Consider the following 15,844-nt stretch of genomic DNA (forward strand, 5'->3'; position numbering starts at 1 on the left):
CCATATTTTCATTGAAAATGATAACCCATTTCAATTTCGTGAATTTTCTATTCAATAGTATGTTTTTATCTCTCTTCTCTCATTATATGTTTCTGAGAAGTGCATTTCTCCCTCACAGTTGGCGCCACTGAAATAAAAACGAAATCCAATTCAACTTCATCTCTTTCTCTCCAATCTCAAATAATCTCACTTTGGTATTGAATAGAGAAGGACAGTTTTCACTATTCGGATGATAACAAATTGGGTGAATAATTAGACATTAAGAGAGGTTTTGGTAGTGCGTTTTGAATTAACTGTCTAGAAAAATTATGTAAATCAAATCTTAAGTCTAACAAACAGATGCCTGAAATATTTCAATATCTGGAAGTTCATGTCATTCTGTAGGCCTATTGGATGATCCCGGTTCTCAAAGACTAGATACAGCACATGCACATTGCAGACTTCAATAATATTTCTTCTGCTATACAGAATTGACAAGTTATGTTGTGGTAGGTACTCACTTCTCTGATCTCCGAAATCTTCCAATTTGTAAAAAAAAACTATGAATTGGGGTGAAATGGAATGCAGTAATTGACTGCTTTTAATCTTAATCAAGCTGATAATATGCTGCTGATCAAGGAATACAGAGATGAGATGAAATATGTTATGAAGGATTTAAACCCGAAAATCAAACAAGGATACTAGGATCTTCAAACCGAACTGCTAAATTCCAGGGGGTGTGGTAAAATTATGCATTTGAAAAGACAAGTAATGGAATAGAATAAAAAAGTAAATTGATATGGCTTTTATTGGTGGAGAGTCCTTTGCGGGAAGGTACCACCTCGCATGAATGTATAATTTAAGCCGTAATTGAGCCTGTCAAAGAGGAAGTGACCTGGCTAAAAACTTTTCTTCATATTCGGGTTTGAACCCGGGACCTCTACACTGCTACACAATCACTTTATCCACCACACCACTGATCACTCGTGATTATGGAAGAGAATAACTTTTGTCAAATTGCGACTTTCAAACTTGGTCTCCATCAAGCCGATTCAAATGCAGTAAAGTCTGAGCAAGGATAATTATCTCTTGAACGGCTTTTCGTCTTCAACTTCTCCGTTCATACAGGAGTGTTTGATAGAACAGACGCGATTTAACGACTTTTTATTGTTTATATATGATCGATGTAACATTTTTTCTTCTCCTGAAAAATGATAATATTAAAGGTACCCACTAGAAGGAGAATATTAACTTTGTTCAAAAATGATTGTGTAACTTTATTAGGCCTATTTCAAATCATTCATAGCCTACTCCATCGCCCAACGCTGTATAAGCTTGAGACTTGAGGGACGATTGTGTGAGAGAGTCACATAGTACCCATTTAGCAAGAGTATTCCAGACAAAATGAGAATTAAGAGAGTGTATAGAGAAACTTTTTTCAGCACTACAGCCCAATATGAGCTTTGGCCGCCTCCACTACAGCTCTCCACGCTTCTCCGTCCTCTGTTAATAATTGTCTCCATCCTCTATATCCCATTTTTTGGAGATCGTCTCTTACTTCATCTTCTCACCTTATTCTCGGCCTTCCTATCTTTCTCCTTGAATGCAGCCTCTCCTTTAATATTATTTTAGGCATTCTGTTTTCGTTCATTCTACAGATATGTCCAAACCATCTAAGCCGCTGTGCCTTTATAAATTTTACAATATTTCGGCCTTTTATCAATGCCTCGAGCTCTGAATTAGTTCTTCTCCTCCACTCCTCCCCTTCTCTGGACCATGAATCTTTCTCAGGATTTCCCTTTCAAAAACGCCTAAATGGTTTTTGTCTTCTTTTGTTAACGTCCAAGATTCACAGCCGTACGTTACAACAGGTCAAATTAGGCTCTCATATATTTCAAGTTTCGTGTTCTACATATGAGCCTGCTCTACAAAAGTTTCATGTTACTGAAGTTTTTGTCATAGATCAACTAAAAGATTTTATATTTTCGGCCTCCAGTTCGACTGATGGATCAGACTGAAGGCCTGGAATTGAAGACCTGAATTAGACCATCAGACCAAATACACTTCACTCCAGCTTCCTCGTATTTTATAAATTGAAAACGAGTAGCATTATAATACTTATACTGTATGCTAGTGGAACAATCTGAAGAATAAGTTGACTATGACCAGTGTCGCAACCAGAATAATTGATCATGTGTTATTGAAGTCTATAGAGATGAGGGAATGAACTTCAAACTGGGTTCTCAAAATTTAATGGTGATTGGAATTAAATGTCTCCAAATGGAGTTTTTGATATTTTCGAGAAACATACTGCAATTTACAGAATAATGAAATGAAATCAAAAGATTATCTTGGTTTATCTGATAAAGCATAACTGTGATCGGTTATGTGTCAGATAGGTTGGCGATATAACTGAATTTTCGATGGACAGCAGTTTCTCGAGTTTTACAGAAATTCAAACAATATAGTCTATCACATACAATTATTGATCAAATGAACAGATCATAATGTAGTAGATATATCAATAATATTGAAGAACATTCCCTTAATACTTCACTAAAGTGACTCATATCTGTTTATACAGCCGATTACGTCACAGGTCTGTTTTCACATCACAAAAAAAATTCTCTCATTATTTAGACTGCTGAGCAAGGATAGGATAGTCTTCCAGATAACGACGATGATTTTATCTTTCAAAGTGAAGTTCACATTCATTACTGATTTGCAACTATCCTATTAGTATGTCTGAATATTATTTGTGATGTGAAAACAGATCTTGCTGTGACAAACGGCAGCATGAAGCTATATTATAAAAGTATGATTCAGAGTCACTTGAGTGAAATGACGAAATATGAGACTGAATAGTGGAATATCAATGATTATGAGAAATAAATAAAATACAATGTAATCAGTTGAAAAACTAATGTTATTATAATACAAGCTGGACCTACTGAGATCTTGAAGAATTTGAAATAGACCTATAACCATCCTCAGTAAATTAAAAATCTATATGCAAAATTTCAAGTTAATCAGTCCAGTAGTTCAGGCGTGATAAATTCAGAAAATCATCCTGTTATTACAACAGTCCGTTCATACTAGACGGAGATATATTTCTTGCATTCTTCAAAGAATGCACGAATAAATTGATAATTGAAATAAATTGATTCAATTTTTCTGTAACGAATTTACTCCAGGATGGTAGTAGATCTCAGTATTGATGCCTTTTCCTGACTCTTTAGTAGAATGTGTGTGTGCATTTGTCACGTCACCTTTGCTGCAAATGGGCCTATCATTCTGTTGATAAACTATCAAAATCCGAAAAACCAAACACAGAGGTAATATATTTTCGCCTCACTTGGATGTAATGAGCTGGTTTTCGTGCGTCATATGGAGGCCGAAAATGATTGTTTTCTGACCAGGCCGGTATATATTTTACAGTGATTAATGATCTTGCTTAGATAGGTACCAATATTAGTCTATTCAGAACACTATCAATCATGAATAAATTTAATTCAAAATAATATAAATCTAAATATACATGTATAAATACTTCATACATCTCATTCAAGACTTCTTTATAATTTTAATAATATTGCCCTATGAGGTTCAAAAATAGAAATGAAAATAATTGGGACATGAAAGGTAAATGGATGATGCAGGATTTGGAACATATCACCCAAGATTTAAGAGCAGCGGGGAAAATTGGTATAAAGGGCGCCTCCTACAAAGAGGCGCGTTCCTCTTGAGAGAGTGCAATCAAAAGTATTATGATGTTGCGGTTGTCTCTGTAAAGAAATATTCTTACAGTAATTTCATTCTTAATAATTCGAAAATATATCCAAAACTCTATGGAGAATAATTCATCAATAACATTACTGTATTAGATTATAATAGCAAGACTGCTGCTCTTCGTGAAACTGTTGTAATTGAGTTAGATAAAGTGGTGGTCAAAAATCCAAGTAAGAAGTACGGTATCATTTTGTATCGGGATACAACGGGATATAACTGATAGTGGTGTAGTGTTGAATAGTAATGCTCAAGGTAGTTTCGATAATCGAATGACGCCAATAAGTCATAACTTATTTCTATTACAAATTAGTTCATATTATACAATCCCAAATCACAGCTTATTTATCTATTTCTCCGTCAAATGCAGGTGGGTTGATAATTGTATTCCGTCGGCAAACCACATATAGCTCATTTACAAATTTTTCTCCAAAAAATTGAGATGAGCAAAGATTGAGATGGAAAATAATCAGTACGGTAGACGAGAAATGTATTAGTGAACTTCCTCCAGTCAACATAATAAATTCAATGCTGAAAGATTGAGTTTTCCCAGGTAGCGTTGAAGTCTCCAAAATCACACCTTCCCAAGAAAGGCTAGCAGTCTATTTTGAATAATCACCCATCTCTATTTTACCTGCTCTGTTTATTGAAATAAGTATGCGTTTGACTAGCTATTCAACTGAATTCAAACTGTTCTCACCTATCTAGCGAGTCACCAGGTATTTTTGCTGGGTAAAACTCCGAGCACGCTAATTTTTCTGTGCAATAATTCTGGAGTATTGGACATCCTGAGTTGACCTTCTAGGCCTGGAGCTTTTCACAGGATGCTCCAAAAAACTGCTGATTTTCGGTCCTTGTCCAGTTCTTTGAGATTTTCGCCGAATCAAGCCATCAGACAGAAAAAAGTCACTCTTGTTTCATTCTTGAATAATAAAATTTCGAATGAAATGAAATTATTCGGAGCTCTCCATCTTCATTGAGTGCTGTGTTACAATTTTTCAAAAATGAGTAATTTTTTTTGGAAAAAACAGACATTGGAGGAAATTTTGCTTTTAATACAACTATATATCCGTTTTAAGCCATGAAATGTATGATTCAAAATTATTCTGGAAGGAATTTAGTGCTCTACAACCTGATACTAGGTAGATCGTTCTATCTTAGATAAAATTCCAGGAAACCTGATAACAATGTTCCTTGTATTTCGAAAAACACCGATTTTTAGCGAAGGAAAATTTGGAGGAAATTTTGCTTTTAATCAAATATATATTCCGTTTTAAGCCATGAAATGTATGATTCAAAATTATTCTGGAAGGAATTTAGTGCTCTACAACATGATACTAGGTAGATCGTTCTATCTTAGATAAAATTCCAGGAACACCTGATACAATGTTCCTTGTATTTCGAAAAACACCCGATTTTTAGCTTTAACTCCCATAATTAAATTAATATCCTGTTATTGATTTCGCACATGTAAAGGTCTATGAGATCATGTTATATCAACTCACCCGTTATATTAACATTTTTTCAGTATTTTCTAGTGGAGGGGCACACGCATAAGGAGACCTAAAGGATCAAAGTTTCAAACACTGATAACTTTTGACTGAATGATCTCCTGATACTACAGCACATTCTTCTCGGCTTCTCCAGGCGGTTTGAAATAACTTATCATAAGTCAAATTCGGTCAAAAAATGATTAATTTATCCTTAACTGTACTTGAACCTATATTTTCATACACAAAAAAATTAATAATTTCTATATCCAACAAGAATATATTCCAGAAACCCATTATGATAAAAAATTTACTTGGTTTTAAATTGTAGAACAGAATCTTCTCTCTCATTTGACGTGAATAATTTATGAAAAAATGTACTTGGAAAGTTCGATTCGCTCGTTTCAAATATTCATGAGAATGGAAAAACTCATCTCACTTTTACGTTCTTCGTAGTTTTTCGATGAAGAAGAATGATTGAAGATGGATTTGAGGCAACTAAGCATAATTATTAATAGAGCAATGAATTCTCCACAATTTGAGACCAATCGCGTGTTCCTATCATGTATCAGTCTCAGTTTGGAGGCTGTCGTCCTGTCGATTATTAGTAGAATCGTAAAATTAAGGGAAAAATGAAATTCACCATTTTTTTACCGGTCTCTAACTTTTTATCTGACACATCGTCAGAAGGCCTTCGATTGTGTTGATTCCAAAAGATTATAAAATTTCAAAAACCTATGACTTGAGTAATGAGGTTTTTGTGCTGGTTATCTTTTCTGGAAGTATGCAAGAACCTCTTCAATTTTTAGAATAAGTAGAATATCATTACATAAGACTGTGCTACATTTTCAATAATATAAGTTAAACCAGTACGGTATAGATTTGTAATAAAAAATTCATTGAAAAATGGAAATTCTCTTTCTATAGTAAATATTTTGAGACAGGGAATTATTTTCCGAGGCTAAGAAATTGATTCAATGGATTAAAAAGTACGGTACGATGGCATAATGAATAGAAAAATAATAACTTGAAGATTAAAAAGTGATAATATTTCACACCTTTGTGGGCATGAAAGACCATGCTCCCTCGTTTTCCAAATTCAAGTCATAATTTCATTGAGAAAATAGAAATATGTATTTAAAAAAAAATTGATTTGAGGAATTAACAAACAAATAAAAACGTAACAATAAATCATATAATATGCGTTCGAATTTCGAATGCTGTTCCTTTCAAGTAGATTATGTGATAATGAGTCAGAATGGAGAAATTCATTTATTAACGCATCAAATAAATTTAGAAGCAGCTTTGCATTCAATAATAGCTTATTCAAAAGTTTATACAGAAAATGTATTTCTGGTAAACATCACACACACTGGGAATACGAATACAATAGGCCTATGTGTGTGCCTTCGGCAGCAAAGTAGGTCAACGAACTTTCGTTTCACCACTGTGTAGACCCAACCGGTCGGCACCGACCAATAGGGTTGATGCATCGAGTGGTGACTCCACCCCCATTCCAGGACGAGCAGAGCGAGGACCCTGTTCGCCATTAGCAATTCACTTCAACTTGTGACATTACCGGTGATACATCAAGTGGTGTGTTTAGTCTGTTTATACTATAAGTTACTAGTCATAGTTACTTTCCGTTTACAATGGACATGGAAATCTGCCAGAGCTGTGATAGAGATTGGGATGCCCACAAGAATAAGATTATTGTAAGTGGGATCTTATATTATTATTCAATTCTATTTTGTGAAAATGAGGCATGTATTCTCTTTGATAAATAAATTAATCTATTATGTTATTCATCACAGCTGGAATCAACTATTATTACATTGCAAACACCTTTGCCGCCAACCACTTTGACTTAGTTATCAATCTGGTGTAGATGTTTTCTTGTATTGAAGCTTCTCGCTTGAGACAATGATAAGAATAAGAAATGAACTACGCGTAATCTCCTTGATTTATCACTTAGTTTGATATAAGCTAGATTCTTATTTCACAATGCAATTATACGGTAAGTTAATAAATTGTAATCTTTATCAATTTTTCAATGTGCAGTAAAAGTATACCGGTATTTAAACTTTACGAAGGAGATTCAATAGAAATAAATTACTTAAATAAAAAAGTTATACCGGTTTTCTATCTAAAGTTGAAGTTCTTTTTAGATGCGAATGAAATCTCTAGGTACTTCAATTTCGTATTTAAGTTCGAGTTGTTAATATCAATTAACTTCTAGTATGTAATTTGTAATGGGTAACATTCTTATGAGAATCAAAATGAATAAGAAGTGAAATAAAATTTTTATGTAACTTTTAAGACTTCTCTTGCTTTGTACTTCTTTCCTTGATCAACCAAAATCGGATTTTTTAGTAATATTACCGTAAATAATTTATTAATTAATAACACCGTAAATAATAATTGAAATTGAAATGTTATTTCAGAATTATTTCCATTGAAATTATCTTATTATAAACAGGATTTCTATTTTGCTATTATTTTTAAGAGAAATTGAAATAGAATATCTACTGAATAACTTTTTTCCGTTGATTTGAAGTTCAGATTGCTGTATCACAACTTTTAAAATTAGCCGCCAAGATTTCAGTTTAGTATGAGAATAAAAATCTGATCTCAGTTATGAAAGCAAAGTTTTAAATCAAATCATGAAAAAGGATATTTTTGATGAATGTAATTTATTTGACATGAAATTGATTATTTTATCAAAGAAAATGAAAAATAATAGGCTATTAGATCAAATAATGTAATTGGAAGAATTGAGTAACAGCTGTGGTAAAATGGAATCAAATATAGAGGTTTGGCAACCCTGTCTTCCCTTCTTTCTCCACTGCCATGATAACTTTTTATTCAATAATAAAAAAAAATTATTGATTTGCTCATTTTTAGGAGTGCCGGTTGCACAAAAGCCGGTTAAATTTTAACCGTGATTATTTTCACGAGAATCAATTAGAGAACCCGTCTTTTCAAAAACACCTTCTCTGATTGGTTCTAGTAGAATAAATCACGGTAAAAACTTGACCGGCTTTTGTGCAACCGGCACTAAGATGAGAATCACATTTTATTTCAAGCTATGGAAGAAGTTCAAGTTAAGCAATTAAAGCAAACTATGGAACCAAATTCAATATATTCGTGTAACAGACCCTCGCAAAGGACGGGTTATCTGCTAGTTCTATATTTATGAATATTTATAATTTATTTGATTTGCTAATGTTAAATTTTGACAAAAAAAACCAAGAACAAATGCCTGCATTTGTTCTGGTTTTTTTGTCAAAATTGGACATGGTATTGGCCACTATTACCCCACCATTGGTGATTTGTGCATAACTTTTAATGTAGGTATTGATAAGCTCTAAATTTATTAGTAATCTGTATCATAATTCTGGAGACTTCAGAAATCTTGATGGCTCATCGCACTTATGATGAAAAATTTGTAGTGTAGACATTTTTATGGCTACATGATGTTTGCTACAAACCAAAAATCAATCGTGGACTTCCCTACGAAGAGCTGGGGTTTTATTAGGGTTTATTGTGTTTTGAAGTATCTATTACTGTATTGTCATTTTTCTAATATTATACGGTAGGCCTATAGATGTATTATTTTTCTGTATAGAAATCATTTTTCTGCTACTATTCTGCATCTATGGGTGGGAGTGAGTGTTGGTTGGGAAGTTCAAGAGTGGGCTATTTTTAGAACATCCTGTCAATTTTGAAACGTTTATATACTTTGAAATATTTTGAATACTCTATATAATAGGCTACTGTTGTAAATGTACTTTTGTAATAAACACTTCAATATCGGGGCACCGATAAAACTCAGGTTATGTTTTCCATACACTTGAATTCAGGTCCAATTTTCAGTCCAAACATTTTGCAAACAGAAAAGTTCTAATTTAGATTGTTTACAAACCAAATTGAATAACAAAATAACACTCACTAATAACTTAAAACTGTAAAATAATGATTAACTTTGAAAATTATGATATACTCTAATTTAGAATGATATACCATGTCATGTCAACAAATCAAATCATTCTGATCAAATCGATTAACATTAATTTCTCGTAAGATAAGCTGATTGATTGCAAATAGTTGAACAGCTGAACATAATTCTGTAGGCTATCTATCCCACACAGGCACTCACATCTTCTGTTAATGACAGACGACGAAATTATCATCTGTTTTTCCAAGGATGAATAATTATTATCGTTTTCATGTCCTTCAGCGAGTTTTCCCAGGGATGAGACCTAGTGCAATCGAATTTCTATATCATAACCTACTATATTCCAAATTACGTGAAAATCGTTAGAGCCGTTTTCGAGATCTGTTGGACATACAAAACCAAATAAAATAAATTGCTCCCTTAATAATACAAAATATTGGGGCACCGAGCTTATTCACTTGTTATTTCTATCCTATTATATTAAGCGGGCAATTTCTGTATTTTTTATATTTATATCTGGTTATTTATGTTCAACGGATCTCGAAAACAGCTCTAACGATTTTCACGAAATTTGGAACAAAGTATAGGTTTATGATATCAAAATTCGATTGCACTAGGTCTCATCCTTGGGAAAACTCGCTGAACGACATTAAAAGAATAATTCATCCTTGGCTGAAACAGCTGTGGATAGTAAAAAAGTGTGTGACAAATCAAAATATCGCATCCCCGAAATTCATAAAATGACATATAGCCAGCTGTAAAATATAAAAACGATCATTTTAGAGAATTGTGTTCTGTCTATCAATAAATAAAAATAACTAGCAAAGCTTGGTGCCCTGATATTTTATTGATAAACAGAACACAATGCTCTAAAATGATCGTGTTTATATTCCACAGCTGACTATTTATGTCATCTTATGAATTTCGGGGATGCGATATTTTGATTTTTAATATACTCGCTCACTCACTTTTTTACTATCCACAGCTGTTTCAGCCAAGGATGAATTATCCTTTTAATGTCGTTCAGCGAGTTTTCCCAAGGATGAGACCTAGTGCAATCGAATTTTTGTATCATAAACCTACGATGTTCCAAATTTCGTGAAAATCGTTAGAGCCGCTTTCGAGATCCGTTGAACATAAATAACCAGTTATAAATATAAAAATACAGATATTGCTCGCTTAATATAATAGAATTAAATCAAATTTGTACGTTCATCAGAAAACTCTAACTTGTTATCTTTTTATAAACAGTTCGTTGCCAAAACAGTCACCTTGACAAAACTGTGCTCACATGATAAGAGTATTCATGTAGGGCTAGATCACTATCAGTGGCGTAACTGTAACATCTATAGCCTGACTGCGCCCCAATGCTAGTATTCCTTTGCGCCCATATTCATAGACTCATTCACACCCCCCTCCCAATATACAAGATGCCAATCAGAGCCGTCTGCAATCTCGTAAGCCACCGTTTAGGACGGCAATTACAGCCTTAGATTCAGGTTTCCGTTTAACTGAGGCCTGGCAACAAGCGTGTCAGCAAGCAGAACATTGACATCCCATTTGTAGCCAAAAGGCCACCAGGCTTCGATTTGCCTCGTAAACATGGTCGGCATTGAATAGGGTACGAACTCATCATGGTAGATGTGCCTATCTGATGCATAAGTGGGAGAAGTTTGGAAGACCATTTTTGACCCGCACTCCTGTTTAAGGTAGTAAAGATTAGATCAAAGTAGTCACTCCCCGGTGCCCCCTGTGCTGAGGGGGTGAGATGGTTCAAAGGTACCATTTTTTGTGGTTTCTTGCGTATAACTCGGAAACTATATGCATCTTATGGACATGACTATTTGATACTAAATTAAAACTCACATAATTCCTACAATTTATTCCAAAACTTTTTCTGTAGGCCTATCTCTTCTACTTTTCGAGATATCCGCTCTCAAAGGTGTGACTTTTTTGAGAGAAAAACACACTTTCCTTCAATTTTTTGCTATACCCCACGACTGTGCAGCAGCTCTAGTGTTGAGTATGACAACAGCTTTGAAACCATTTTTTTGCTCTTTCAGGGCGTACTCACCAAAATGCATCGGAAATGAATGCTTATGTAGATTTGTAGAGAATTGATTTCTCTTTAATTTTATGTATTATCCTACTATTTCATATTTTTCTTTGAATGTAGTGGGTGAAATTTTCTATTCTGTAACAATTGATCATTTGACAAATGAAATTTGAGGGGAATGTCTGGTACAAAATTGTTGACTTTGGAGGTCAATGAAGACTAGTTGGAGATAAACATAGCAAAAAGGCGCATCTCTAGCCGTCTGTTAAGGATAGAATTGCTAAGTTGACACTAATGCAGAGTTGAAATTTAACCCCCACACATTGAATTTGCTATAACAATGAAAGGAGAACATGATATTAGAAGATTTTTGCAATGTTTATGAATTATGTGAATACTAGCAGGTAACCCGTGCTCCGCAAGGACTATTTAAAAACTTGACAAACTGAATGATGATTTATTATTGACAAACTGATGATTTATTATTATCTTGAATGAGAATAACTTTTGAACGGTTTGAGATATCGATGTGCGGTTTTCACCATTTATTTTCTTTAAAAATTCTGTATCGAAATGATTTAGACCTATCATATTACCACATTTCAATTTAAAATAAAGTTGGATTCAAAATTACGGTTCATAATATGGCGGACCAAAATTTTGATTCGACAGAAAATCAGTTATTTTTATTCGAATAGGGTCCCCGATCAGACCTATCTTCGAATTTCCCATTTTAATAAATATTCCACTGTTTCCATATTTTCACACAGCTCTGTATAATTATTACAGTGTAGATATGGAAAAAAAGGATATAGATAGAGAAGAATGAGAAGAAGAAAATGAAACAGTTGAATACTCTATTTTATCTATGACCACCTCTCAATGAAAGTTAGCAGAACATAATCAATTGGAAGCATGCAAATTGAAACCTTGACAACTGAAGACTTGACATCATGAATAATTGAAAATAGGCAAACCATCCTCTGTTAATTAAGAATCTATTATGCAAAATTTCAGTTAATCAGTTCAGTAGTTCAGACTTGTGTTGATGCGTCAAACATAATTTTCCTATCCCTATATGGCTGTAAGCGGTTCTTTTCTTTATTATAATATGGATGATATCGAAATTCGTATTGACTTCAATAATAGCCATGCTTGTATTGATTTCCATTACCGTATTTCCATTTTCATAACGTTCTTTTTCTCAAAATATAGATTTGCTGATGATCTTAAAATGTACAAAACAGTTATTTAGAAATGATTATAAGAAAAATATTAAAATTGAAGTACATCTTATTTAAAAATTTTAAAACTTTGAAACACTTAACGACTAGTTTCAACCATTGGCCATTTTCATGTTAAGCTGCGTTTACACCGGAGTTGATAACAGAGTTATTAATAAAAAGTTGTCAACTTGACTGAATCGACAAAAAATTCTCTTGAAAAAAGTTGATAACTCGTGTTTTCAACAGAAAATTCCTTGTTATTAACAAAATTTATGTTATCCATCGAGAGTCGGTAACTTTTGTTAATAACAGGTTACTATCTTCCCCGCAAACCCCCTCACCCAGCATCCCTACCCCACAACTACAGATGTTCCATAATAACTACAGCTACAGACAAAGCTACGTGACAAAGTTATTAACTTTTGTTGATAACAAAACTAGCAGCGAACAGAAAATGTTTTAACTTATATTTTTATGTTGAAAACTTTTTTTAAACTCTGGTGTAAACGCATTATAATATTTATTTACATTAGATCAGATGAAGATCATTATTTTAATGATCACACACATGTTTCAATTCAAATTTGAAGACAATTTTTGCTTTTTATTCCGGCTGTTATATGAAGTCTCGTTAAATGAAATCATATAATAGAAGTCAATAAATTATATTGATAACAAGATCTTGTTAATAACAATAATTTTCTGTTAGAAACATGAGTTATTAACTTCTGTCAAGATAAATTTTTGACGATTCAGTCAAGTTAATAACTTTTTGTTAATAACTCGTGTTATTAACTCTGGTGTAAAAGCAGCTTTAGAATGTTTAAACGTTTTAAAAATATTAATAAAAGGGTACTACAAGTTTTTATATTGTTTTTATTAATCATTTTCTAAATAACTGTTTTCTTACATTTAAGATCAGCAGCAGTTTATATTTTTAGTAAAAGAATGGTTATGAAAATTGAAGTTTTACAAGTTTTTATATTGTTTTTATCAATTTGAATAAAGTAGCCCATATAAGTGAAGTGATTGTAGAAAATGATGTATTGCTTGTAAGATATGCCAATTTATAGGAAACACCACGCTAGGGTTCGTAGGAAACGCTTCTCAATAACCCTCTTATATAACCCCAAGGAGTATAATGAGTATAGAGTATAGATGGATAACATTTTTTGAAAAATTCCTAGATTCTCTCAAGTAATTCTATTTGGGTGCTATCTAAGTTACCAAAATTAACCAAATTTCCAAGGATTTTATCATTATTTACCTTTTGAGATATGCGCACCTAAGTTTGAAATCATTGGTCCATTTCCGATTTTGAAACGGATAACTAAAGCTGGCGTTTACACCAAAGTTATTAACAAAATGTTAATAACTTAATCCTTATAGATTCTATTAGATTTAACATAACTTATCATACATAATAAACATATATGTGTTTGTCAAGCTCCGTTCAATCTAATAGAATCTATAAGGATTAAATTATTGAAACTTTGTTAAATAGCTTTGGAAGTAAAAATGGTGAAAAAATTTCTTTCGTTTTTTTTCATTTTGGTAGCTTGATATTAACTTGAAAAATGACACTTGGGAACACGTTTTAACAGCGTGATATACAGCCTTAATGTTCGGTACTCATCTCAGTTCTTAGCTCACTCAGTTGACCAAAATGGAATAGCCTACTATATGGATCATGTTGTTTGAAAGAATATAGAAGAACGCAATATAAAAAACCAATGAAAAATCTCGGATAAGGGCGTAACCCTGAAATAATTAAAAAATACTATTAATACGCTCTCTTCTGTCCTTACCTGTGAACAACTTCAACAGTCATATTCTAAGACGTGGCAAATAGATAGAAATTTTAGTTTGTAAAACTCTTCATTTTCATCATACAGCTTTCCCTTAGTATTAATTTATTTCATTGACTGTCACGAATCATAATTAAAATATAATATGATTGGGAGAAGACAACAGGCATAGCCAAAAGTCTTCTCCCCATTTTTACAAATAAAAGCTTCAAAAAAGATGTGTATGATTTTTCACTTTTCACTTTTAAAAGTCCAATTTCCACTTCAAAAAACTAATTACATTTAAAACTATTTAAACATAAAAACTATGGAACATGGAGATATTGTCATGATTAAAGCTATAATAGCACAATTGGAATCTGTATTGAAGAAATGCATTAATAATATATCTGTCATGACAAGACCAACTAAACCGTTCGCAAAAAATGTTGATAATTTTTTTTATATTTTCTTCATAAAAAAGTTTGTTTCTAAAAAGATTCTTAGAAAAGATCAGATTGTCTGATGTGTATCCTACTGTTGGATATTTTTTAGGTAGGAAAAACATGTATTTTCAACAATTGTTCAAAACCAATAGTTTATTATTTCAACTCATTTTTATTAGTAATAGGCCTATCAATGTTTTTAACTCTCCTTGCCCTACTACCATGTAGAGAAAAAGTAGGCTATATCTATATAAGAAAAGTGACATATGTATGTAAGAAAAGTATTGATTCCAAAAGAACAAAAATTTATTCAAGAAAGTTGATAGAGATAAATGAATAATGATTCAGCTGTGGATTGCAAGATAGTATAATTATTATGATAAAAATGAATTGAATTGGGAAGGTCTATAACGTACGGGAGCGAGAGAACCAATATTAATAGTAGATTGTTGAAAGATGGTTGTCGCCGTTACCGTAGGGCGCATTCAAATTTATAAAAACACACTTTACATATTCAATACAACAAGTAATATCAAACAAATATAATGAGCCCCGAGATGATCCGAATTGCAGTGGTGTTCACAAAGGCGTTATCAGTTTGCATTTCACGCAGATAAAACCAGCTGGAAAACAGGGGAATGAGAATGTTGTTTTGTGTTGCAGATTGCTGGTGACCCCACATTCAGCAGTTGCCCGAATGCGATGGACCACGTGAAGTTGCAGCAGTACCCCTGTCCGGAGGCAGTGCTCGAACTGGGCCCCATTTGCCCAGTCACCTGCGATCTCCTCACGACCTGCATGGCTCACCCCGAACAGGTATCGGCCGAGGGCCGCCGCTTCGCCGCTAAGTTCGTCTTCCAAAGAGCCATGGAGACTGTTCTCAACGTTGATGCGGCAGTCGAGGTGGCCACCACAGTCATGGCAAAAGAGGAGAACGAACCAGTCTTCACAACGAGACTGACCAGTTGCTTGGATCTTACCTACATCGAACGCGAGAACCTCATACCTATGAACACATCAACGTCACTCATTTCATCAAGCGACTCTACACTGTTCTCAAAAATCGAAAAGTATCCGTCAGAATCTTCAACACCGAACTACCAACCTATTTTCTGA

The 15,844-nt window shown here is 33.3% G+C and overlaps 1 protein-coding gene across 1 annotated transcript; it reads left to right on the plus strand.

Moving 5' to 3' along the window:
- Positions 1-6,907: 6,907 nt before the first annotated feature.
- LOC120351548 lies at positions 6,908-15,844 on the plus strand. The gene is made up of 2 exons (XM_039429338.1): positions 6,908-6,970; positions 15,392-15,844. Exons 1-2 carry the CDS (start codon positions 6,908-6,910, stop codon positions 15,842-15,844), a joined length of 516 nt encoding a protein of 171 aa, XP_039285272.1.

The sequence above is a fragment of the Nilaparvata lugens genome, chromosome 5 (genome assembly GCF_014356525.2).
Source record: "Nilaparvata lugens isolate BPH chromosome 5, ASM1435652v1, whole genome shotgun sequence".
Lineage (NCBI taxonomy): Eukaryota > Metazoa > Arthropoda > Insecta > Hemiptera > Delphacidae > Nilaparvata > Nilaparvata lugens.